At 44.0% G+C, this 26227-nt stretch overlaps 1 protein-coding gene across 3 annotated transcripts in view; it reads right to left on the bottom strand.

Annotated features, from left to right (window-relative positions):
• Positions 1-26227, bottom strand: part of LOC141259321 (probable cation-transporting ATPase 13A4) — a 308876-nt gene that overhangs the window by 888 nt on the left and 281761 nt on the right. For all 3 annotated transcript variants that reach the window (XM_073675076.1, XM_073675077.1, XM_073675078.1), the window contains one exon: positions 23763-23843. In XM_073675076.1, coding sequence (XP_073531177.1) covers positions 23763-23843 — 81 coding nt within the window. The remainder of the gene's footprint in view (positions 1-23762; positions 23844-26227) is intronic.

The raw sequence follows: 26227 nt of genomic DNA, 5'->3' as shown, positions 1-26227 counted from the left end.
TTTGTTTTACCCTCTATTGTGATTCATTCGTCTTACCCTTTCACCCATTGATAGCTGTATAACCTTCTGCTTTATTCTCTATGTAGAATATACTGGTGGCTATGGAAACCTTCTCTTTACATACGATTCCTATTTCTGAGGTCACTTCCAGTCCACGGCATTAAGGCTGCGTGCCCACGATGCATCTTTCAAGCGTTTATGCTGTGGAATTTACGCAGCGTAAACGCTTGGGAAACGCTTGGTAATCCGTCCCCCATGGTCCCCAATGAGAAGCCGCAATTTCAATGCCCATGCTGTGGATTTTTCAGCAGTGTTTTTGATGAGCTAAAAAATGCTCAGCATGTCCATTAATTTTGCGGAAGCGCTGCGTTTTTGCCGCCATTGACTTGCATTGGAACGCTTGGATTCCGCATCACTGCATCTGTACATGCGGAATCCAAACGTTTCAATGTGCGGATGGTACCCGGGTGTGGAGGAGAGGAGACTCTCCTCCGGACCCAGGTACCATAGAACCTGTAAAAAAAAGAATAAAATAAAAAATAAATATGATATTTACCTTTTGATGCCACCCGGACTCCTTCTCTGTGCTTGCCGGCAGATCGCGGTGGACTGAAGGACCCGCGCTGACGTCATAGTCATATGATGGAAGGTCCTAGTGTAGTGTACCGCGATCTGCCAGCAAGCCAGGACGGAGTGAAGCAAGACTGCGGGGCCATCAGAAGGTAAGTATAGATTTATTTTTTACCATTCTTTACGGTCACACTATATAAATCCATGCCGTTTGCATGGATTTATATAGTGTGACCAAGTTGTCAAGCACTTTCCAAGTGATGCTAAAAACGCTTGGAAAGTGCTTGACAACCCGCATGCGGAAATGCATGTGAAGAGCGCTTCACATCCACATGTCCCTGGCAGGAAAAACGCATGTACAATCCGCATGTACAATCCGCATGTACAATCTGCATCCGTTTATTCTGCCAGGGAGATGCAGAAACGCTCAGGAAAAAGTCCTGAGCATTTCTGAATCTTGAGCACACAGCCTAACTGTTCTTTCAGTATTTATATATGCCATCCATTGCTAATCACGGCCATGTCACTTCCGGTGAGCTTAACAATGTGATATTGTGGCATCAATTAGATACCATTTCCATATGTAATTGCTGATTCCTTCTTATGGGATCTAATTGCAGATTCTTAATTTATTTTTCCTGTTGTTTTGTACTGCAATTTTCTGTTTTCACAAACAGTTGTATGATCTCCTCCAGCAATTCTGTGGACGTTTTTTGTAGTGGTATTATTATTATTATTATTTATTATAGTGCCATTCATTCCATGGCGCTTTACATTTGAAAGGGATACAAACAATTACAATAAATTTTGAACAATACAAGTCGGCGACTGGTATAGGATGAGCGAAGACCCTGCCCATGAGTGCTCACATTCTACAGGGGATGGGTGAGGATACAGTATGTGAGGGTAGAGCTGGTCATGCAGTGAATTGTGGAACGAGGGTTACTGCAGGTTGTAGGCTTGTCGGAAGAGGTGGGTCTTCAGGTTCCTTTTGAAGGTTTCCACGATAGACGAGAGTCTGATGTGTTGGGATAGGGAGTTCCAGAGTGGGGAGATGCACAGGAGAAATCTTGCATAAGATTGTGGGAGGAGGAGATAAGAGGGGAGTAAAGAAGAAGTCTTGTGAGGATCGGAGGTTGCGTGTAGGTAAGTACCGGGAGATTAGGTCACAGATATATTGGGGAGACAGGTTGCGGATGGCTTTGTATGACATGGTTAGGGTTTTTAACTGGAGTTTCTGAGCAATGGGGAGCCAGTGAAGGGATTGACAGAGAGGAGAGGCCGGGGAATAGCGGGGGGACAGGTGGATTAGTCAGGCAGCAGACTTTAGGATAGATTGGAGGGGTGCGAGAGTGATAGAAAGGAGGTCATAGAGTAAAAGGTTGCAGTAGTCGAGGCGGGAGCTGATGAGGGCGTGCACTAGTGTTTTTGCAGATTCATGGTTAAGGAATGTGCGGATCCAGGAAATATTTTTGAGTTTGAGTCGGCAGAAAGTGGAAAGGGTTCAGAGATGTAGATCTGTGTGTCATCAGCATAGAGGCGATACTGAAAGCCATGGGACTATATGAGCTGTCCCAGGCCGAAGGTGAAGATGGAGAAGAGCAGGGGTCCTAGGACTGAACCTTGGGGATAATATCTGCTTTTTAGAATGTACTCACAATTACCAGATATGATTTTTATGATTTTATTTTTAGAATGTACTACACTGGTGGACACAGACAGAAGAGGGCCCTTGTGCAACAACAGTATATGGACCTTTTGTAGTCGTACAGTTCTTCATAATGCAAAATTTCACTTGCTTTGAAGGTGGAAATGTTACCCCTTACGTCTTGGTCCTGTAAGGCGGTGGTGTTCACACCGTGCAGTAACTGAGGCAGTGACACAAGCAAGTCCAACATAAGCAGCTTTTATTCAACAAATTCACAGGTAAATAGAAAGTCCTCCAGTTCGCAGCCGGGTTAACACAAGTCCATAAACAACGGTTGCCATGGGCAACGGCTGCGCCGGGCCGCTCAGAGCCTGACAGGTGCAGAACCTTCCCAGGCGTGGGTTCAGCTACACACAGGCCGCGGAGCTTTCCTGCTATGCTCCTAGCAGGTCCCAACACTGAACACCACTAACCCTTAATGCAGGGTTTTTAAAGGATCTGTGGCAAGAGCCCCTGGAAAACCCGGGTTGGAGGGAGGAGGCCGCCCCACTGCCTTCCTGTAGCCTCCTCCAAGAAATGAAGGCCCTGCCAGGTTTTACTTAATCTGCCTTAGCCAGATAGCCTGACCTGGTCAATGCTGACCTTCATTCCTGCATGGCAGCCGCAGCTGTGTCTGTGACTGCAATGCACTCCAACGGGTTAAATAGGTCTCTGTTCACATTCTGGGGGATATATAACGTCCCTCGTATACGATCCCAGTCACTGCCTCACTGTCTCCTGTGCAGCACCAATGCTATGTCCAACCCTACAGTACAGTGTATGTTTGATGAAGTTCGAAACCTTACATGATTTCTACACTGTGTATTTAACATCACAAATAATGATTTCCTTCATTATCTACTTAAGGGCTTGTGCAGACTGCCATAGCTTTTCACATTCGAGAGAATCGGGGCGATTATGCAAATGACACTCTGATCAGAGTTTGATCAGAGTGTGATCCAATTCTCTTGGATGAGGAGAAGATGAAGAACAAAATTTCTTCATCTTCTTCATTGTGTAAGTGCGCGGAAATCAGACTGCACCCAGATGTCATCTGAGTGCAGTCCGATGGTTTCCACGGACTCATTGACTTGCACGGCCGCATATAGGATCAAACTCAAACATGCAGCGATTTTTTTCTACTAATCACCAAATATATACAGTATGACACTTGATTTTTATGCTCTCCTGCTGTGTTGTCACCCAACATGTGTTTCTTTCATTTTCAACCTTCTATTTGTAGTTATTAATAATAAAATAATAAAATTAAAATCCCCGCCACCGGCAGTACCACTCCCCCCTATTCCCACAGCCGGACCCCCGCCAAGGCTCTTTATTATTACTATTATTTCTAATTACCTCCATTGTTTTTAGCTCCGGTCTTTTAACCTTTTATTATTCCTCCTGATACAGGCATCGATTTTTAGATCCCCACAGTGACTGTGCCACTCCTACCTTGTTAACCAGGACTCCAGTTCACCCTCAACCGGGACCCCAACCAGTCTCATATTTATTACCTACCAGAGGTAGCGTCCGTCTACTTCCAATCTAAACTTTTAAATTCCTTTTGTAGTGCACATCTATCAATCTATCAAACCATCTTTATATCTTCCCCTATTGCCCCTATCCACTCATATTGTCCTTACTTTATCATAGAGCCACAGAGATTCATCATCTCACCAACTACTGTTAAGTCAGGACTAAGGGGCTACACCCCTCAACATTCTCTAAACCATGCCTGACCCACTTGCCTCCCTCCAGGAGAACTACACATCCACCCCAGGACCAATTATAGTAGGTATAAGGTCATACACCTTATTACAACATTATCCAATTGTTTTATATTAATAAAACCACTTTATTCCAAGCCTATCACCAACCAAGACGATCCACACAACTCCATGGGATCGTCTTTTGCATCTGCCCTCCATCTAATAGGTAATACTTTGGACATTTTCACTAGCACTGTTTACCCTTTACAGTACTACATTGCTGATTAAAAACTCTTCCCTTTAATAGGTGCTTACCACCTCCTGGGATCCAGCATCCACAGGGTCCCTTCCAACCAGTATCTGGGAGTACTACTTCTCACCAGTCCCACCACCATCCAGCCTATGGAGGACTATCCTCTTCCATTATAATCCCCTTCCCTCCCCCCTTATGAGTTAGTAATACCTTTTTATTTATTTTTATTACTTTTACATTATAATCAATAAACAGCTTTGTTTTTACCAATAGCCTCCCCCTCACTTCCAGACGTGGGTCTAGCGCATGTTACTATTTTATTTAGTTTTTCTAAAGTTCTAAGGTACACATAGCCACTTAATTATATGCTTATTTTAGGTGTATTCTTCTTCTTCACTACTTCCTTGGGAAGTTACATACAATCCTATATTTACTTGAGCAACCACTCTATCTTTCTATCCATCACATGTGTCAGTTGTATTTTGTATCTATTTGGACCGATAATATGGCCGTCTCCACCTGCCCTAAAAGTGCCAGATACTTTTCTACCACATATCTTATAAACATCAAAATATATCCAAATATAGTGCAATACATTAATATAAGTAGATAGTAACATATATCAGAAATATCATTAATGGTATAACAAAGCAGAGCCCAGCAGTATAAGACCCTTTGGCCACATATAGGCTTGCCTGGAAGACCACGATCACATAACTGTATTTTTCATCTGAGTGCTGCTATTCGTACATTCAGACGCACTAAGCTCTTCCATACATCGAATGAGACTGACCTATTTAAGTCTAAGGGTACACAAAAATATCGGATCCCATACGGCATTTGATTTTTATAAATACATTACCATTTTTAACCTAAGAAACTGTTTATGGTCTGTTTATATAAATTTTATTCACTGCTGATGTATAAAGATGAATGCCATATGGATGAGAATGCAGATGAAAAGTTGTCTGCTTTTTCTGGATGAAAATCAGATGATTTTTTTTATACCCGTGTGAACAGAGCCTCATAATAATTTATTTATTATTCTTACTTATATAGAACTATTAATTCTACAGTGCTTAACAGACATCATCATCACTGTCCCCATTGAGGTTTACAATCTACATTCCCTATAAGTATGTCTTTTGAGTGCGTAGTAGATCAGCTGCACACGGAGGTTGATTCAGGAACACTGTCTCTTTAAATATTTTCTTGGTTTATTAAAAAGTGACATAAATCAACATAAAGTTCATCAAATCAAACATGGCTCTTTTGGCATAATGGCAAAACAAAAGAAACTGTACAGCATATTCCATACGTCCGCGGGAATCCAGCCACTTAGACTTTAGCCCAACACATGGTTCAGGTTATACAAACACAAGTTCCTCTCTCTGGAGCTAGCCTCTCCAGATACTCTGAAAAAAACTTGATTCAACCAGCTGGCTTTTTATATCCCAGACCACACCCAGGGGTGGTGATATGGTGAACACTCTCCCACCTGCTCTACAGCCGTTCACATAAAATCTAGCCCATTAAAAATGGCTGATTAAACCCTCTCAACACTTAGTGTGCTGGAGCAAACTTCTAGGTTTCAAATCACTGAAACTAATAGCCTCAGTGAAACATATCTCCCCTCCAGTACTTGCCAGTGACTTTATCACAAATGTTAGAGGAAACACAAACATGGGGACAGCATACAAACTCCTTGCAGTTGTTGTTCTTGGTGGGATTAAACTCAGGACCCCAGCACTGCAATGCTAACTCCTGAATAGTGTTGAGCCACCCCCGTAGTGTTTGAGTTCAGTTCGTCGAACACCCGTATGTTCATCGAACTGTTCGTCGAACACCTTCGAACACCATTAAAACCAATGACAGGCAAACAAAAACACATAGAAAGACATAGAAAACACCTTCAAAGGAGTCCAAAAGCTGACAAACTGCTCAGAAGACACAACTAACACATGGAAAAGTGACAAGTGCATATAGTCATGCGAAAAGAAAGAGGTGGAGGAGAAAAAGGAGGGGGAGACACAGATATAGGCATGTCATGCCCTTCTAAAAGCAAAAAAGTGCGAAGCCGACATGGCCAGTCCGTTCCTGCCCGTGCGACCTCCGTGTCCTACCGCCAGTCCCAGCCCCTGTGCCTTGGGGTGCCTCCCCAATGCTCTTCACTGAGTGTCCCGGGGGCCCGAACCATTTAATTTGAAAAAATTAAGTGTCCAAACTACAGGTGGTGTAGCTTGCTTAACAGCTGGGATAATCTGCTGACTAGCAGACACTGCTACTAGGCACAAAGTATTTCCTGGGCTAGATGCAGTTAAAAATTTGTAATTAGATACTCTCGTTGGATGCTGAGAAAGCATTCCATAGCGTCTCCCGGCACGCCATATATTATTCTCTTAAAAAGCTTGGGGTAGGGGTCTAGGGGACCCTTTTATAGGCAAAATCATGGCCCTGTATCGCAATACGTCACAGGGTATCAAATACTTACGAATTTGTATTCATAGAGACCTCTCCCGTCTATGTTATCTTAATTTTGGGCCCTTTATTGAACAACTCCATACAGACCACGGTTGGCAAGTTAGAACTGTAAGATTCAGTACGTGAACCACTGGTGTTTTGTGGAAAAGCACATGTACACTGTGTTCCAAATTATTATGCAAAAAGTGTTTAGGAGTGATAAGGTAAGAATTTTTTTGTTTGTCAGTTAAACTCATTGATGGTGATGTGTGTCAGGGCTCTTTATATCACTGTAAGCAATTGCAGACACCTGTGCTAATTAGTTTGGCAGGTGTGTCCAATGAAAGGCAAAACTACTTAAGAAGGCTGTCCCACATTATTAAGCAGCCTACATTTTCTGCCAAAGTGGTAAAGAAAAAGGATGTGTCGGCTGCTGAGAAGCAACAAATTGTGGAGTGTTTAGGTTAAGGCATGACTACAATCAACATTGCCAAGAATACTTCATCCTGATCATCGCACAATCAAGAAGTATGTAGCTGATTCACAGTACACACGTGTGCGTGCTGATAAGGGAAAATTGAGGACTCTTTCCTACAGGCAATTACGTCAGGTTAAAAGAGCAGCGGCAGAAAAACCTTGTCATAGCAGCAGAGAAGTTTTTGAAGCTGCTGGTGCCTCCAACGTCCCCCGAACAGCAAGATGCAGGGTCCTTCAGAGGTTTGCAGCTGTGCGTAAGCCATCCTGTCGACCTCCTTTATCCACTGTACACAAGCAGAAACGGCTCCAGTGGGCCAAACAATACATGAAGACTGACTTCAAAACTGTTTTGTTCACCGATGAGTGCCGTGCAACGCTCGATGGTCCAGATGGATGGAGTGGAGGATGGCTGGTTGATGGACACCCCATGCAAACACGGCTACGGCGCCAACAAGGAGGAGGTGGAGGAATGTTTTGGGCTGGAATCATGGGGAGAGAGATTGTCGGCCCCTTTAGGATCCCTGAAGGGGTAAAGATGAACTCCATAATGTATGTGGAGTTTCTCAAACAGCACTTCCTGCCATGGTTCAAGAAGAAGAACCGTGTATTACGCAGCAAGATCATTTTCATGCATGATAATGCACCGTCTCATGCTGCACATAACACATCGGCATCTCTGGCTGATATGGGCATAAAAGGGGACAAACTTATGGTGTAACCCCCATGCTCCCCTGACCTCAACCCCATTGAGAACCTCTGGAGCATCATCAAAAGGAGTGTCTATGATGGCGGGAGGCAGTTCACATCTAAGCAACAGCTCTGGGAGGGTATTCTGTCCTCATGCAAAACAATTGAAACAGAAACCATCCAAAACCTGACAAATTCAATGGAAGAGAGAGTTCAGAAGCTCCTTTCGAACAAGGGGTCCTATGTGCAAATGTAACATCACCTAGAATAAAGTTTTGAGTTGAAAACTGTTTGATTTCAGTTTCTAATAACCTGCCAATGCTTATAATTTAAAAAATGACCATTTTTTTGTTCTTTATTAAAATGAAAAGGTTGATCGAACAGTGTGGGGGATCTAAGAGTGTGGCAACCCAGTAGTCAGGATTATTTCGAATTCTGACAATCTGAGGGTCATGTTGCAGGTAGTGCAGCAAGAAGGCACTCATGTGTCTTGCGCATCTAGGAGCCCCAAAATTATTTTCCGGGCTAGATGCAGCTAAAAATTATTATTAATTTGAAAGCTGGTGGAGCTTAGTATTGATGGCCTAATAGAATCAGTACTGCAAACTGCTACAAGGCCCAAATTATTTTCCAGCCAAAATACAGATAAACATGATTAGTAATTTTAAATCTGTTGGAGTTTAGTATAGATGGCCTAATAGAATCAGTACTCAAACTGCTACAAGGCCCAAATTATTTTCCAGCCAAGATACAGATAAACATGATTAGTAATTTTAAATCTGGTGGAGTTTAGTATAGATGGCCTAATAGAATCAGTACTGCAAACTGCTACAAGGCCCAAATTATTTTCCAACCAAGATACAGATAAACATGATTAGTAATTTGAAAGCTTAAAACGGTTGGTGAGGTGATTTTAACAAATCATCAAGTTTTTACTCCCCCCAGGATGACAGGGGAAGAAAAGTCGTTTCGGATCCATGATTTGTTCATCTTTATGAACGTGAGTCTGTCTACATTATCAGTGGAGAGCCGCGTGCGCTTATCTGTCAGCACACCACCAGCAGCGCTGAACACACGTTCAGACAGAACGCTGGCTGTGGGGCATGACAAGATCTCCAAGGCGTAAGTGGCGAGCTCCGGCCATTTATCCAGATTGGAAGTCCAAAAAGAGCAAGGGTCATGGCTTCACAGTCATGGCTTCAATGTTTACTTGGAGATACTCCTGTACCATCGTCTCTAGGCATTGACTATGTGTTAGACTTCTTGTCTCCTGTGGCCTTGCAAAGGATGGGCTAAAAAAGTGGTGAAATTATTCCGCAAAATTGATGTTACCAGCAGATACTGTGTTTCTGTTACGTTTTGAGTGCTGAACACTTCTACGGTCCCACGGTTGGCAAGTTGGAACTGTGAGATTCACTACGTGCACCACTAGTGTTTTGTGGAAAAGCACATGTAAGATTCTGCAACAGTCTCTGCTGATACTCCTGCATGCGTGCATCTCTTTCTATGGCAGGAATAATTTCTGCAAATTTACTTTTGTACCGGGGATCTAACAGTGTGGCAACCCAGTAGTCAGGATTATTTCTAATTCTCACAATTCAAGGGTCATGTTGCAGGTAGTGCAGCAAGAAGGTACTCATGTGTCTTGCACATCCAAGAGCACCAAGTTCCTGTTGTGTTGGTGGCGAGGTAACAATCATGCTTCCTTCGTCTGCCCTCTCCCCCCAAACCTCGCACAACAGAAATGTGATCAAGGTCTCCCTCATCTGATGAGTCTTCCATCAGTTCGTCCTCCACTTGATCCTGGGCTCCTGCACCTTCCTCACTAGTTTGGCTGCTACCATGCGCCCTGGTAAAACCATCTCCCCCACCCTCACATGCCTGCCGCCTTGGTGCTGCCGACCGTCTGGACCTTGCAGATGTTAGCCCTTCCGCATACAACTCCTCCTCCTCTACTTCCTCCAACTCCTCTTGTGCCACCACCTGACTCCGAATTCTGTTTAACATGTGCTCCAGCATGTAAATCACCGGAATAGTCATGCTGATAATGGCATGGTCAGCACTAAACATCTTCGTCGCCATTTCAAAACTGTGCAGAAGGGTGCATAGGTCCCTGATCTGAGACCACTCCTCCAGCGTGATTTGCCCCACCTCTGGATCTCGTTGGCCCAGGCTATACATCAGAACGTATTGCACCAGGGCTTGTCGTGCTGCCACAGTCGCTGCAACATGTGCAGAGTTGAATTCCACCAGGTAGGCACATCGCATTCTAGCCGGTGAAGTGGCAGTCCCAACGACTTCAGTAGAGATGTAAGTCGCTGAGCTGCGGGATGCGAACGGCGGAAGTGAGCACACAGCGACCGTGCCTTCTGCAGAAGGCCATCTAGTCCGGGATAGTGGGCTAAAAATTGCTGGACAACCAGGTTCAACACGTGAGCCATACAAGGCATGTGTGTGACATTGCCCCGGCGAAGGGCCACACCCAGGTTTGCAGCATTGTCACGCACGGCCTTCCCTGGTTTCAGGTCCAGTGGAGACAACCATTCATGAAACTGGTTCTTCAGAGCTGACCACAACTCCTCAGCTGTGTGACTCACATTTCTCAGACATTTCAAAGTAAAAACTGCCTGATGACGTTGAGCCCTGCTGCCAGCATAGTAGGGAGGTGTGCAGGATCCCTTCTGCGCAGTTAGAAAGCTTGTGGCATGACCAGACAGGCTTTGGGTGCAGGTGCAGGACCGAGAGGAGGTTGAGGAGGCAGAAGCAGTGGAGGAACTTCGAGATAAAGAGGATTGACACACAACTCGTGGGGACGGCAAGACTTGGACAGCAGCCCCTTGTCCTCCTGTCACCATAGTTACCCAGTGCCCAGTCAGCGACATGTAACGCCCCTGTCCATGCCTACTCGTCCAAGTGTCTGTGGTGAAATGCACCCTGTCACACACAGAGTTTCTCAAAGAAGCGGTGATGTTGTGTGCGACATGCTGGTGGAGCGCAGGCACACCTTTTTTTGAGAAGTAGTGCCGACTGGGCATCTGGTACTGGGGCACTGCGACAGACATAAGGTCTCGAAAATCCTCTGTGTCCACCAGGCGAAAAGGCAGCATTTCTGTAGCCAAGAGCTTGCAGATGGTGAAATTCAACCTCTTAGCTTTCTCACGGCTAGGAGGAAATGGTCTTTTACTTGTCCACATCTGAGGGCCCAATGGCTGGCTGTTGTGCTTAGACGGGGTTGAGATGGGTGTCCCCGGCAAACTGCCGGTCTGTGAGGAAGATGCAGGTGGACATGTTAGGTTGTCTTGATCCAAAGGTGGTGCTATCGATGTCGGACAGCGCAGAACACCAGCTGGTGATTCCACCTCCAAAGAAAATGATGACCTGCCAATCACGCTGGCTGTTGCGGGTAAAGAGGTGGCAGGTCTGCGTCCCAAAACAGGTGTGACTGCTGTCCCCCCAGTCACAGAGGATAAAGAGACCGCGGATGCACAAGATGTGGCAGACGGTTGTTGACCCGGCCGGCTAGGCCGCATTGTAGCACAGTGAGCTTCCCACAGCAACTTATGCTTCATATTCATGTGCCGGTTCATGCATGAAGTACTCAAACTATGTATTTTTTGGCCTCTACTTAGCTTTTGCTGACAAATGTTACAGATAACACGAGTTGGGTCATCCTTATCTATCTGAAAAAATGCCCAGGCTATGCAAGACTTAGCACCCATGCGACCTGAAGAGCCACCACGACTTGTGGTCAGAGGCAGAGTTGTGTTTGAGGATGCAGTTGTTGACGTGCTTCCAGTACTACGTCTCTGTCCAGGAAGGCGCAACCTGACCTCGTCGTCACTATCATCCTCCTCCACCTCCTCTGCTGACCTCATCTCTTGGCTGACTGTGGGTTGACAGTAAGTGGGATCTCCAACCTCGTCATCATCACCCTGTGTGTTATCACACCCGTCGTCCTCAGAGCCAACCTCTTCTTGCCCTGACAAAAAACTAAAGTTGTCGCTCCAATCAGGTATTTGAGTCTCATCATGGTCTTCCTCATTGTCTCCACCAACAGGAGTTACAGTTTGGGAACGAGGGTCTACATTATTGTCAGAACCTTCTGCGTCTGGTCCTGGATCCGACTCATAAAGATTCTGGGCATCAGTGCAGAACATTTCCTCGTCTGGATTCACAGAAGCGCTGGAGCCGACCTCTGATTCCCAGGCTATAGTATGAGTAAACAGCTCTGCAGACTCAACCATCTGTTCTACCCCATACTCAGATGGGCAGCTGGAGACTTGGGAGCTGTGAGGAAGCAAGTGCGATTGGGGTGACACCTCTGAGGACTGGAGTATTTGTGATGTTGAAGTTGAGGTGGAGGAGAGCCCACTTAAAGGAACACTTGATATCCGTTGAAGTACCTGCTGTTTTTGTGCCTCATCTGGAATTTGTAGCAATTGGCGTGGCCGTAAGAAAGGGATCTTATCACATTGTCCGCTAAAAGTAGACATCTTAGTTTGGCTGGAAGATGGTCATTCTTCTGCAGATGTTACTGTTGCTTTAACACCCTTCCCACGGACACAACCTATTTTTCCCTTCCCAACATGCCTATTACCCTTTCCACCAACAGCAGTCCTTTTTCCACTCATTTTGGTGGTTAACTAATTGACAACTCTGGAGTTGTTTGCACAAAAAACAATGGATGGGAACCGAGCAGAGCTGAGTGGCCAAACTGTGGTATTAGCCCAAAAGTATTGGCTGGGTTAGATGCAGATAAAAATTATTTTGAATTTGCAACCTGGTGGAGGTTAGTATAGATGGACTAATAGAACAAGTCCCACACACTGCTACAAGCCGAAATATTTTTTCAGAGCTAGATGCAGATAAAAATTATATTGAATTTGCAACCTGGTGGAGGTTAGTATAGATGGACTAATAGAACAAGTCCCACACACTGCTACAAGCCGAAGCCAAAATATTTTTTCAGAGCTAGATGCAGATAAAAATTATTTTGAATTTGCAACCTGGTGGAGGTTAGTATAGATGGACTAATAGAACAAGTCCCACACACTGCTACAAGACGAAGCCAAAATATTTTTTCAGAGCTAGATGCAGATAAAAATTAGATTGAATTTGCAACCTGGTGGAGGTTAGTATAGATGGACTAATAGAACAAGTCCCACACACTGCTACATGCCGAAGCCAAAATATTTTTTCAGAGCTAGATGCAGATAAAAATTATTTTGAATTTACAACCTGGTGGAGGTTAGTATAGATAGACTAATAGAACAAGTCCCACACACTGCTACAAGCCGAAGCCAAAATATTTTTTCAGAGCTAGATGCAGATAAAAATTATTTTGAATTTGTAACCTGGTGGAGGTTAGTATTGATGGACTAATAGAATGATGCTATGCCCAAAAGGTTTTACTTCACTAGGTGCAGTAAAAAAAATTGTATTCTATACACAGGTGGGGTAGCTTGCAACACAGATAGGCTACTCCACTGACTAACACACACTGCAAAAGGCCAAAAAGGATTTGCTTTGCTAGATTTAGCCAAATGCTGTGAAAAAAACTTGCACAGCACTGGCATAGACCTGCCTGGCAAAAAGTGATAGGAACTGATGTAACCTAGCCCTCAAAAGAACTGCAATTACAATTAGTCTTTACTCCCAACCTATCTATTTAAGAGCACAGACCTGCCTGATAAAAGTCGTAGGAAATGATGTAACCTAGTCCTCAAAAGGACTGCAATCACAGCTATTCCCTACTCCCAAGCTATCTGTAGATTTGTGTGAAAATTGGCTTGAAATTAACACTGAAAGTATAGCGCACACAGCAATAGCGGTGCCGTCTAACACGCAGCTGCAGCAGTGAGAAAATGGTGGCGACGGGGAAAATGGCTGGGTCTTATAGGGCAAGGACATGTGACATACACTGCCAATGACACATTCCCTTGCTTGTGTGAAAAAAAGCAGTTCGCTCTGTGTGTGCGCTGCTGATAGGCTGACAGATTGCACCTCCCCACTGTAAATGCGGGAAAGAGAAAAAAAAATGGAGATCTTCATTATTTCTGCAGAGATCCATCCCCTGCCCCTCCCCCCGCCCCGCTGTACACTCAAACTGCGTATTAACATTAATTTTCAGCATTACTGAGAAAAAATCCAGTTATGATTTTAGTGCCCGAACAGTTATCGAACATAACCTCGAACAGCCAAATTTTTTTCACATTGTTCGTGTTCGCTGAACGGCTCGAACACCGCACAAAACAGCTCGAATTTGAGATTGGCGAACAGTTCGAGTTGAACACCGCTCATCTCTACTCCTGAACCAGCGTGAGTATACAGGGTGTGTGCCAGTAACCCCTTTACCCCCGAGGGTGGTTTGCACATTAATGACCAAGACAATTTTTACAATTCTGACCACTGACCCTTTATGAGGTAATTACTCTGTAACGCTTCAACGGATACCCCTGATTCTGTGAATGTTTTTTCGTGACATAATGTACTTAATGATAGTGGTAAAATTTATTCGATATCACTTGGGTTTATTTGTGAAAAAAAAAAAAACAGAAATTTGGCGAAAATTGTTAAAATTTCGCAATTTTTAAACTTTGAATTTCCATGGCCTTAAATCAGAAATATATCACACAAAATAGTTAATTTTTCCAACAAAAATGTTTTTCAGCCTCCAATTTTGCACTTTCATAAGGGTAACAGGAGAAATTGCACCATGCAATTTGTTGTGCAATTTTTCCTGAGTAAGCCGATACCCCATATGTGGGGGAAAACCACTGTTTGGGCGCACGGCAGGGTTCGGAAGGGAAAGATCGCCATTTGACTTTTTGAATGTAAAATTTGCTTCAATAATTAGCGGACGCTATGTTGCGTTTGGAGAGCCCCTGATGTGCCTAAACAGTGGAAACCCCCCCACAAGTGACTCCATTTTGGAAACTAGACCCCTCGAGGATTTTAGTGAACATTTTGAACCCAGAGGTACGTCACCGTATTTGCTAACATTAGGTCATCGTATTGAATAAGTTGTTATTAGTCTTGAGTGAAAGTGCTCACTACTTGAATTTTCATCGGGTACCATGTATCGCAGGTGCTCAAGTGACATGCTCGAGTCCTAACCCGCATGTTTCAAGGATTTTTTGGCTGTATAACAGCTGCAAAACATATGGGGCGGAGAAACAAGCATGTCACTCGCTATACTCGGTGCATACCCGAGCACCCGATGCAAACTCAAGTAGCGAGCACTTGCACTTAACACTAGTCGCCATATCGTTGTCATTTTTTTTCTTTACTTCTGAAAAAATCCCAACCCCAACACAACCCTAACCTCAACCCTAATACAACCCCAACCCTAACCCTAGCCCAACCATAACCCTAGTCCAACCCTAACCCTAGCACAACCCTAACCCTAACCCTAGCACAGCCATAACCCAAGAGTTTATTTTTTACGCCGTTCCTCTTGCGGTATAAGTGATTAGACAACTTTATTCTTCGGGTCAGTGCGATACCAGATTCATATCGGGTTTTTATGATAGACAACTGTCACACACTAAAAAACCCTTTTTTTGCAAAGACTAGTTTTTGCATCGCCATATTTTGAGAGCTATCATTTTTCCATATTTCGGCCGAGTCAAGTGATGGCTTGTTTTTTGCGGGACAAGGTGACGTTTTTATTGATACCATTTTCGGACATGTGATATTTTTTGATCGCTTTCTATTCCGATTGGGAGGCAGAATAGACAAAAACAACAAAAGAAGAATTTTTTTTAGTATTTTTTTATGCCATTCTGCGTGTGGTAAAATTGATAAGGCAGCTATATTCTTCAGGTCTTTTACACAATGAAAACTATTTTATAGAAAAAAGAATTGTTTTTACATTGCTTTATTCTGAGAGCTATAACTTTTTTATTTTTCGGCCGTTGGAGCTGTATGGCGGCTTGTTTTTTGTGGGACAAGATGACGTTTTCAGCGGTGCCATTTCTATTTACATTCATCTTTTTTTATCGCATTTTATTCCATTTTTTGTTTGGCTGTATGATGATAAAGCATCGTTTTTTGCTTCGTTTTTTTATTTTTTACCGTGTTCACTAAAGGGGTTAACTAGTAGGACAGTTTTATAGGTCAGGTCATTCCAGACGCGGCGATGCCAAATATGTGTACTTTTATTGGTTTATTTTTTTTCCATAAGATTATTTATTTATGGATACAATATATATATATATATATATATATATATATATATTTTTCACTTTCTGACATTTTTCTTACTTTTACACATTGTCCCACTATGGGACTTTCACTTTTTGCAGTCTGATCGGCTGTATAGCACAGGAATGCAGCACCATCACTGTGCTATTCAACTTGTCAGCGCTGCAAAGGGAGAAGTTACTTTGGTCGCGCACTGTGCATGACCAAAGTAACTTCCTGCCTCCTGGTGACCCGGATGTTGTCATGATAACATCGGGTCACCATGACAACATCCGGGACCGGACTCTGACGCCGCTGGATGCCTGAGAGAAGGTAAGTATTGTGCTTACCTCCCCCCTTGCTCCCGCAATGCTGCGATCGATTTAGATTGCAGCTTTTCGGGGGTTAATGTGCAGGGAGCAGTGCGGAACCGCTCCCTGCACATAGTACCGGGTGTCAGCTGTGACAATCAGCTGACACCCGGCGGCAATCTCGCCTGCATAGCCTGTGTGCAGGTGAAATCGCCAAGGTGTACTAATACATATCAGTCTCTTAAGTCAAAGGGCGCAGATATGTATTCGTACGGCATAGGCTAGAAAGTGGTTAAAGAGAATATGACAGCAAATTCAACAACATGCATCAGACACAGACTGCATTATTTATGCCAGGTATGTTTGATTCTGAAATGCTACGACATTTCTGAGAAAAACACAACTTAAACACCTCTCGAGACCAAACTTCATGGGTGACTAGTAGGAGAGGTAGTTCCCTTTACGTATCGGGTTTCTCCCTGTGTGTGTGTATATGGAAAGACCTATGAGTCACTGGCAGCCACCGAGGACATGGCTGTAATCATACAGCTAGTGTCTGATGTTCGCTGAATGTAGATTCAGTCAGCATGTATCATGCTTAGATACAAGAAATTCCTATATGCAGGTATGTATAGCATATCTATGCCAGTCAAAATCGCAATATTTACAAGTAGTACTTAATTAAAACCATGTATAGTACATATAACACCACCAGCCTAATCATGTCTCCTCCAATTCATTAGTGATATGTTACCACCAGGCAACCGTGTGCCGCATCAGGATCACACGTACTGGCGCTCGAGAATCAGTGGTACAGTTAGCGCTGTTTCCAAGTGCCCGGTGCTGAACGTGGCCCTCATTATTGTCCCCTGCTTGGGCTGCAATCAACGTGAGCAAAGGACAATGATGAGAGTAGTAGTCTTCTCCCACTGTGTCCTGACATAAAACTAAGAACAAAAAAGAAATAAATCCTTTTACTCGCCTGTCTGAAAATGTCCCCCGCTGCAACCCACCTGACCGCTCACGCTGAGGAGCAGGGGAAAATGACTCACTACAGCGAGCGGGCCCTGGACTTTCGCTGAGCTCATTGAATATATAAAAAAGAAACTACCGCACTCCTGGAGTGGTGGTGGTGCCCAGGTAGGGTTACAAGCCCGTATAGATACAGAAAAACAACCTGGCACTCAGAAGACTCATGGGTTCTTTTAGTGATTTTTAATAAAGTAATGTAGTAAATAACAAATAAACAGACGTTTCGGTCACAATAGACCTTCATCGGTGTACTACAAAAGCAAAAAAATATAATAGTGAGTACCACATAGAAATATGCAATTCATATAACATAGGTTTGACAGAATCAAAACCAACACCTTCTTCTACAACGCCGAGGAAACTTCCAATATCATCTCCAACTCCAATTTTTCTTGTGACTTTCTGAAAATACCGCCCAGGGAAACAAGAAGCAGGGATTGGGAGAAGGAACTACGCCATTGCACCAATCTTGAATTACACTGTGCGACTCTTTCTGAATACGTTCGAGTTCAACGTATTCCAAGGGGACTTAGGGTCCCATTACGCCCCACTCTTTTTAGCAACCAAGAAGACTACTGTCTAAAATTTGAACGTATTTTGAACAAATGCTCGTTTGATTTGATGACCCTAACAATTGAATCTTTACAGAAGGAAATAGTCATATCGAAGGAATCCATAAACTTCCTCGACACTACCATTTTAAAAGATAATCTGGGACACCTCTCATCGGACCTTTATGTTAAACCCACAGACAGAAACGGCCTCTTACATTATACCAGCCTCCACCCCAAATCCATCTTCACCTCAGTGCCCAAGTCCCAATTCCACCGCGTTGAATGAATTGTTAGCAATCCTACCACACGGGACATCAGGATCACCGAGATGAAAGAGAAGTTCCTCAACAGAGGTTACTCACCTGATACATTATCTCGAGCCCTAGAACCCATCAACAGACCCAGACCTTCCACCAATAACCGTATACCGTTTGTCCATACCTACCATCCTGTAGTCTCGATAATACACAAGAAAATACGACAACATTGGAACATACTCCAAACAGCCTATCCCACAGTTCAAGAGTTCAAAGCTCCATTTTTACCATGCTACAAGAGACCCACTAACATCCGTGACCGCCTCGTCCATTCCGACGTAGGCACCCCCATCACTAAACCTAGACAAAGATTTCTGTCCACACCCAAAAACGGGACATTCCCATGTCTTCAATGCTACCAATGCAACAATATCATCCGAGGCGACACGTTTTACCACCCACACTCGGGGAAACAGTACAAAATTAAGGACTACTTTACCTGCAACTCCTCCTATGTTGTTTACATCCTTAAATGTCCTTGTGGTCTCATTTACGTGGGGGAAACCACCCAGTGTGTTAAAGATAGGATCTCGAAACACAAATCGACCATACGTTGTAAAAACCTTCTTCTTCCGGTTCCATCACATTTTGCATCAGCTGGCCATTCAGTGGCACAGCTTAAATTCCAAGTGATTGAACACGTACCCCCTCCCAGACGGGGAGGCGACCGTATTCGCCTTCTTAAATATAGAGAGGCTTTTTGGATCCACGAGTTACAGTCGTTATCCCCAAGGGGCTTAAATAAGGAATACGATCTCAGCTCCTTTACCTAAACGACTAGAGCCACCTCAGTATGGATGTGCATATGCGCATGTGGATATATATAAATGTATATGTGTGTTTATGGGTGTGTGCCTCCTAACTAAATAAAGTTCTTCCACTTTGACTGATTCTTGCCACACAACACGGATTACATATATACATGTATTCACTACCAAGACCACAGGTATATTTGTTGGAACCTCTTTTATTTGTTACTTGGGGGGTCCTGATGATATGACTACACTCTATTGTGTTTTTTTTTATATACACCATGTTTTCTACCTAAATAACTTATGCTGTCATTATCTGTTTCTCCAGATCCCATCCTAATATGGCATCCCTCCTCCTGATCCCCATCCTTCCTGGACTCCTATCCTGGCTTTCCCTTGTTCTACTATGCCGTCACAAGTAATATAGCGTTCCCACCGCTCTGTGGAACGCATGGTACCTGTGTGGAACGCAACCACACATCTATTAGTGGGCCTCCTCTGCTCTACAGCACTGTTAGAAGTATTACAGCGCTCCCCTCGCTCAGTGGAACGCATAGAACACTGTGTGGAACGCATACACACGTCACTTCCGGTCACGTGACCGGTTTTTTCCTTACAGGACCTGAATAACGTCATTTGACGCTACTTCCGGTTTTGAGGTCCTATCCCAGAAGCTAGTAAAGCGCGTTCCCATACCACTACCACCAATGATTGGCTCCTATTTACCTTTCACCCCTCCTATCCCCTATTTAAAGCCCCCTGGTGCCTTATCCTGCCACATGCTTCTGGACAAACGGTGGATACCGCGTCCTGCGTCCTTTACAATTCAGGTACGCTTCCTACACTGGTCCCCTTATCCTTAATACTTATTGGGGCTTCATTTAATGTGCCCTTTTTCTTTCCCTTAGCATACAACTTCCTAGCGGGCTACTGCCTCTGGTTATTCATTTTCTCCTACGGGTATGTTTTTCTTTTTTCTTTTTTGGCTCCTACTATACTTAATGCCCCTATATCCCATAGATATTAATTTATTTACTCCATCCTCTATACAGCCTACGGCACCGACCAGGCCATTATCTTTAAGTACCTACCGCAAGCAACGGGTACGTTTTTTTCATCCCCTACCCTCACACTTTATGTGCTCTTCATTGTTCTTCATCCCATAGCACCTATCGGGGTATCTCTAACCTCATAGCCACCGATTATGCTAAGTGTCATCACACATCTTACATTGTTCTAGACCTCTAAAAAAATTTTTTATATGTGTTCCCTTAGTTTACAAATTTCTACAGACAGCGGCCCAAATGCATCACGCCTTTAATAAAACCGGTATGTCACTTTTTATTTTTCCCTTTCCCTCCTAACCTAGTTCTCCTTCCCATCCCCTTTCCCCAGATCCTCTACTATATTATTATTTTTTCCCGATGTTGTATTTTCTGTATGTACATTATCCATGACCAATTGAATTTTGATCTCATTCTGTCAAACCTATGTTATATGAATTGCATATTTCTATGTGGTACTCACTATTATATTTTTTTGCTTTTGTAGTACACCGATGAAGGTCTATTGTGACCGAAACGTCTGTTTATTTGTTATTTACTACATTACTTTATTAAAAATCACTAAAAGAACCCATGAGTCTTCTGAGTGCCAGGTTGTTTTTCTGAGCTCATTGAATGACAGGACACCGCTCACTGCAGCGAGTCATTCTCCCCGTCTCCTCAGTGGGAGCAGTCACATGGATTACAGTAGGACATCTTCGGACAAGTGAGTACAAGGATTATTTTATTTTTGGAAACAGCGCTATCTGTACGCTGATCTCCAGATGCCGGTACGTGTCACACTGATGACACACGGAATGTCGTTTGTGTTTCATCAGTTTGGGACGTTTTGCGACCTGTGCAGCATGAAAAAAACTGACATGTCAGCGTGTTTTGCCCACTGACACATGGTCCATGGAAACACACTGACATGTGCACAGACCCATTCATTTGAATAGGTCTACATATGTATGTGTCTTCGGTACATGTGGAAACTGTCACCACTCGTACCGGATACACTGACACGTGAAAGAGGCCTTAAGGATAGTTGTGATAATAGCATGTATCAGATGTCACGTTAAATTTAATGGTCCTCTCCCTGTAAGCTCAGTGAATATCAGTGAGCATTGATATTAATGACCTACCGTATTTTTCGGACTATAAGACGCACTTTTTTCCTCCCAAATTTTTGGAGAAAAGTGGGGGGTGCATCTTTCAGTCCGAATACTAGCCATAGTATATACTATATACTGTGGGTGGTGGGGAGTGTGGGGGATAACGGCAGCGGGGGGATGAGCGGGGCACAGGAGGCAGCAGCCATCTGCTGCAGCCTATGCTGTGCCCGCTGCTAAAGAAAATGAATATTCATTGCTCCCCATGCCCATGGGCGTGGATAACAATGAATATTCTTTTTCCTTAATAGCGTGCACACTGTAGCTGCAGCACAGCTCCTGCTGTGCTCGGCGGTCAGTGTGCCTGCTATTAAAGCCCATGAATATTCACTACAATCCACTCCATGGGTTGTAGTGAATATTGATGATCTTTAATAGCGGGCACACTGACCACCGAGCACAGCAGGAGCTGCGGCTACAGTGTGCACGCTATTAAGGAGTGTGAATGGTCACTGCTCTCCACACACACAGTCCTACCTCAGTATGAGGGCACATGGCAGGGCCATGCATTACCAGGATGGGGATCAGGGGGGCCATGCATTACCAGGATGGGGATCAGGAGGGCCATGCACACCAGGATGGGGATCAGGGGGTGCCATGCATACCAGGATCGGGATCAGGGGGTGCCATGCATACCAGGATATGGGGATCAGGGGGTGCCTCCCTATTCCTGGATGGGGATCAGGGGGTGCCTTGCATACCAGGATGGGGATCAGGGGGTGCCTTGCTTACCAGGATGGGGATCAGGGAGTGCCATGCATTCCAAGATATGGGGATCAGGGGGTGCCATGCATACCAGGATGAGGATCAGGGGGTGCCATAAATACCAGGATGGGAATCAAGGGGTGCCTACCCATACCAGGATGGGGATCAGGGGGTGCCTCCCTCCCCATACCAGGATGGGGATCAGGGGGTGCCATACATATCAGGATATGGGGATCAGGGGGTGCCTCCCCATTCCAGGATGGGGATCAGGGGTGCCATGCAAACCAGGATGGGGATCAGGGGTGCCATACATATCAGGATATAGGGATCAGGGGGTGCCTCCCCATACCAGGATGGGGATCAGGGAGTGCCTCCCCATACCAGGATGGGGATCAGGGGTGCCATGCATCCAGGATGGGGATCAGGGGTGCCATGCATACCAGGATGGGGATCAGGGGTGTCAAGTATGCCAGGATGGGTATCAGGGGGTGCCAAGCATACCTTGATGGGGATCAGGGGGTGCCTTGCATACTAGGATGTGGATCAAGGAGTGCCATGCATACAAGGATGAGGATGAGGGGTCGCATTCAGATGGGGATGGGGGCCTCTTATAACAGGAAGGAGGGGGACAGATATACCAGGATGGGGGATATTAACAGAATTGGGGGACATTACCCCTTTAACAGTGTCAGCAGCAGACCACCTCCCCCTTTACAGTGCATCATGACCACATTTTTTGCTTAATTTTTTTCTATTTTCCTCCTCTAAAACCTAGATGCGTCTTATGGTCCGGTGCATCTTTTAGTCCGAAAAAATCCGGTATGTTTAGACCACATTCACACGTTCAGTATTTGGTCAGTATTTTACATCAGTATTTGTAAGCCAAAACCAGGAACAGAACTATCAGAGGAAAAGTATAATAGAAACACGTCACAACTTCTGCATTTTTCACCCACTCCTGGTTTTGGATTACAAATACTGATGTAAAATACCGACCAAATACTAGACGTGTGTACATGGCCTAAGGCAAAATTCACATGAGAGTATAAAAAAAAATCATCCAGTAAAAGTGGACAATTTTTCATCTGTATTGTTATCTGTATGCTTTCATACATTTAACTGCTGGTTCTATTTAACTTATACTATTGTTCTGTGTAGATGTCATAATGACGTTGCTGGAGATGTGCAAATGTCTATACTAGGAAGTTTGCAGCCCATAACCTGGTTTTATATAAATTACTAGCAGCTGATCCAGCGGCAATGTATTATTTCAAGGGTATGATATTGAAATACCATAAAAATTACTGCTATGTGTAAGTAAAGTAAAAGAAATTACAAAGGAACATATATATTCAAATGTCCCGGTCTTCAAACAGGCATAATTTTATCATCTTTGCATCAACATAGATGTATGAGAGATGTGGGCTTGTTTTAGTTTTCAATAACACTATGAATCATATAATGTACTGAAATATGGGATAAGCATTTTTGTGGAGAGGAATGGTTAAAAAAGAAAATCAAAATTCCATCATTGTTGCCTGAGTTTTTAATGGCATTCACTGTGAGTGAATTATTAAATGGTAATTTTTTTCATAGTTCAGCATAATTGCAGCAGTACCAAATTTGTACAGTTTTTTTTTTCAACGGACAACAGCACCGTCTTGTAAGCCGCAGGCTAACCTCCATGCATACATCATTTGATGTACAAGTAGAGTGGTGTTAATGGATAGTTTTATTTTTTTTTCACCTTTTCTTGTCATTTCAAGTTTTTCATTTGGAGCACATAATCATTGTAAAAAATGTAAGATTTTTGGAAATAATATCGTTTTATAATATGTCAACTTACCTCAACAATGAAAGTTATAAGAAAGAAAAGGATTAACAATATTAGAATCGCTACCCTCCAGATGGTGGGAGTACAGACAAGCTATAATAAGATAAAAATACACAAAATATTACAATTAATTATATTCTTTAAATGGAATCTACTTATGTGAATATGTTTTTAACAATGTAATCTTCTTTAACTAATTGCCCTGTGTTACCTTTTGCCTTGGTATATAGCAAATACAAAGCACAACTTCTTGAATCTATACACTTCTCAATATTGAAATTACAACACCATGCAAAAAAAAGCCGTGGGGTTATGGCACTCTTAGGATTGATAGACACATGACCGTGTACGGCCAACCCGGGTTCCACCGTTTAACCTGTTCCTCCCATTTTCCAGAACTCACCTTTCCCACAAATAAAACACTGCACCTTTAATTTCTTTGGATAAATTTGGCCACAGCGGCCATTTTATTAACAAACAACATTAACATATTAACAGTGTTATAAATAAATAAGAAGGGAGGGTTCTTGGAGTTAAAAATTAGATCTGGCATAAATTAAACCGAACTCGAACCACCATATTACCCTCAGCCGTCCATCACCAGCTCAAGGGCACCAAAAGCTCCCAGGGTAAAACCCCGTCCAGAGCCCAAAAACCAAATGCCAGATCACCCCGCTCAATTAACCAATTGGCTGTAATTTTAACCAAATTATTCCCACCGACACTTCTGTGCCAACTCCAATAACCCCACCCCCCGCCAAGCCACTGCGACAAACACCCTACCACCTTATTCTTTATTTTTTATTCACTTTTTTTTTTTTTTAAACAATTATAATAGACATATGTCCATCTTACTCCTTAACGTCTTCCACCATACCACCGCCACTTCCCACTTATACTTGAACAGATGTAACCAGAAAAAAGGGGTGGGTGGGTGGGTGGGAACTTTCTCCTGTAACTTCCCTGCCGGACTGACTAATTTCCCGCACTTTTTCTTGATATACTCACCCTCCCACCACCAACTGCCCGCCCCTCTGCTCTAATACCCAATCCTGATCCTTTATCTCAAAAAATTGCACCCTCGTGGCCCATCCCGGTCATGTGGGGCTTCCATCCAGCTTCCCTTGCTTCCAGCTTCCCTTGCTTCCAGACCCTTTCTTGACCGTGTACGGCCAACCCGGGTTCCACCGTTTAAACTGTTCCTCCCATTTTCCAGAACTCACCTTTTCCCACAAATAAAACACTGCACCTGTAATTTCTTTGGATAAATTTGGCCACAGCGGCCATTTTATTAACAAACAACATTAACATATTAACAGTGTTATAAATAAATAAGAAGGGAGGGTTCTTGGAGTTAAAAATTAGATCTGGCATAAATTAAACCGAACTCGAACCACCATATTACCCTCAGCCGTCCATCACCAGCTCAAGGGCACCAAAATCTCCCAGGGTAAAACCCCGTCCAGAGCCCAAAAACCAAATGCCAGATCACCCCGCTCAATTAACCAATTGGCTGTAATTTTAACCAAATTATTCCCACCGACACTTCTGTGCCAACTCCAAGAACCCCACCCCCCGCCACCAATGAACAGCCCTGACCACCTCAGGCTCGTGAGTGCCCCAAAAACCGCCAAAGCCCTCTCAATCTCCTCCTGTATAGCCAATGCCCACAAATCGGTACCAATGTCATTCAAATGTACACCATCCTTTGCCCAAAGATTTCCAACTCCCGCCTCGAGTTCAAAATGTTGAACGCTTACTCCCCCGTTCCTTGACACAATGGCTGATATGGCTCTATTTAACCTCACTCTCGCCCTATTAATCCCCTTCAAAGATCTAGCCTCCCTCCACTTTTTTCTTGGCACAATGTCAGACCAGACCGTCAACACCTCAGGAAAGGATGTCCATAACCTTAAAAATTACATCGAATGTCCCTCATCAGTTCCCTGACCGGGCGAGCCCCCAAGTCATCCCCCCCCATATGCACCACCAAAATATCCCGCGTCCGAACCAAACGGGCTGCCTTATGAAATTCAGGCAGCATCCTTCTCCATACCATGCCTCTGAAGACGAGCCACCGAACCACAACTTGCTCTCTCCTAAAAACCCAACTGCCCACCGTCTGGCCTCCCATCCGCTCGCATCACCCCCCAGTGGACAAAGGAATGTCCCAGAATCCACGCTAACAATGGGACACCATCTGCAACAAACAACCACAATGTATTCAATACTTAACAAGATGAAAACAACCTAAGCTCCCCGTACCTAATGCCGCACAAAGGACAATAACGATCAGAACTCCACCTCCCTATCCGCTTTATCACATCCTTGCCTAAGCCCAAGCCATTGGCTTCTGACGCCGCGCCAATTCTAAAAGAATGTGACCCGTACATCTCCGGGCGAAGGCCCAACTCCCGCACTCCTTTCTTAAATACTGCTATGAATTGAAAACGTGACAAAAAATCCCCATTTTCATG

This window comes from Phyllobates terribilis, unplaced genomic scaffold (assembly GCF_046119375.1).
Source record: "Phyllobates terribilis strain yellow unplaced genomic scaffold, ASM4611937v1 Scaffold_3__8_contigs__length_932513732, whole genome shotgun sequence".
Classification (NCBI taxonomy): Eukaryota; Metazoa; Chordata; class Amphibia; order Anura; family Dendrobatidae; genus Phyllobates; species Phyllobates terribilis.
This window is presented reverse-complemented; position numbering and strand designations above follow the sequence as displayed.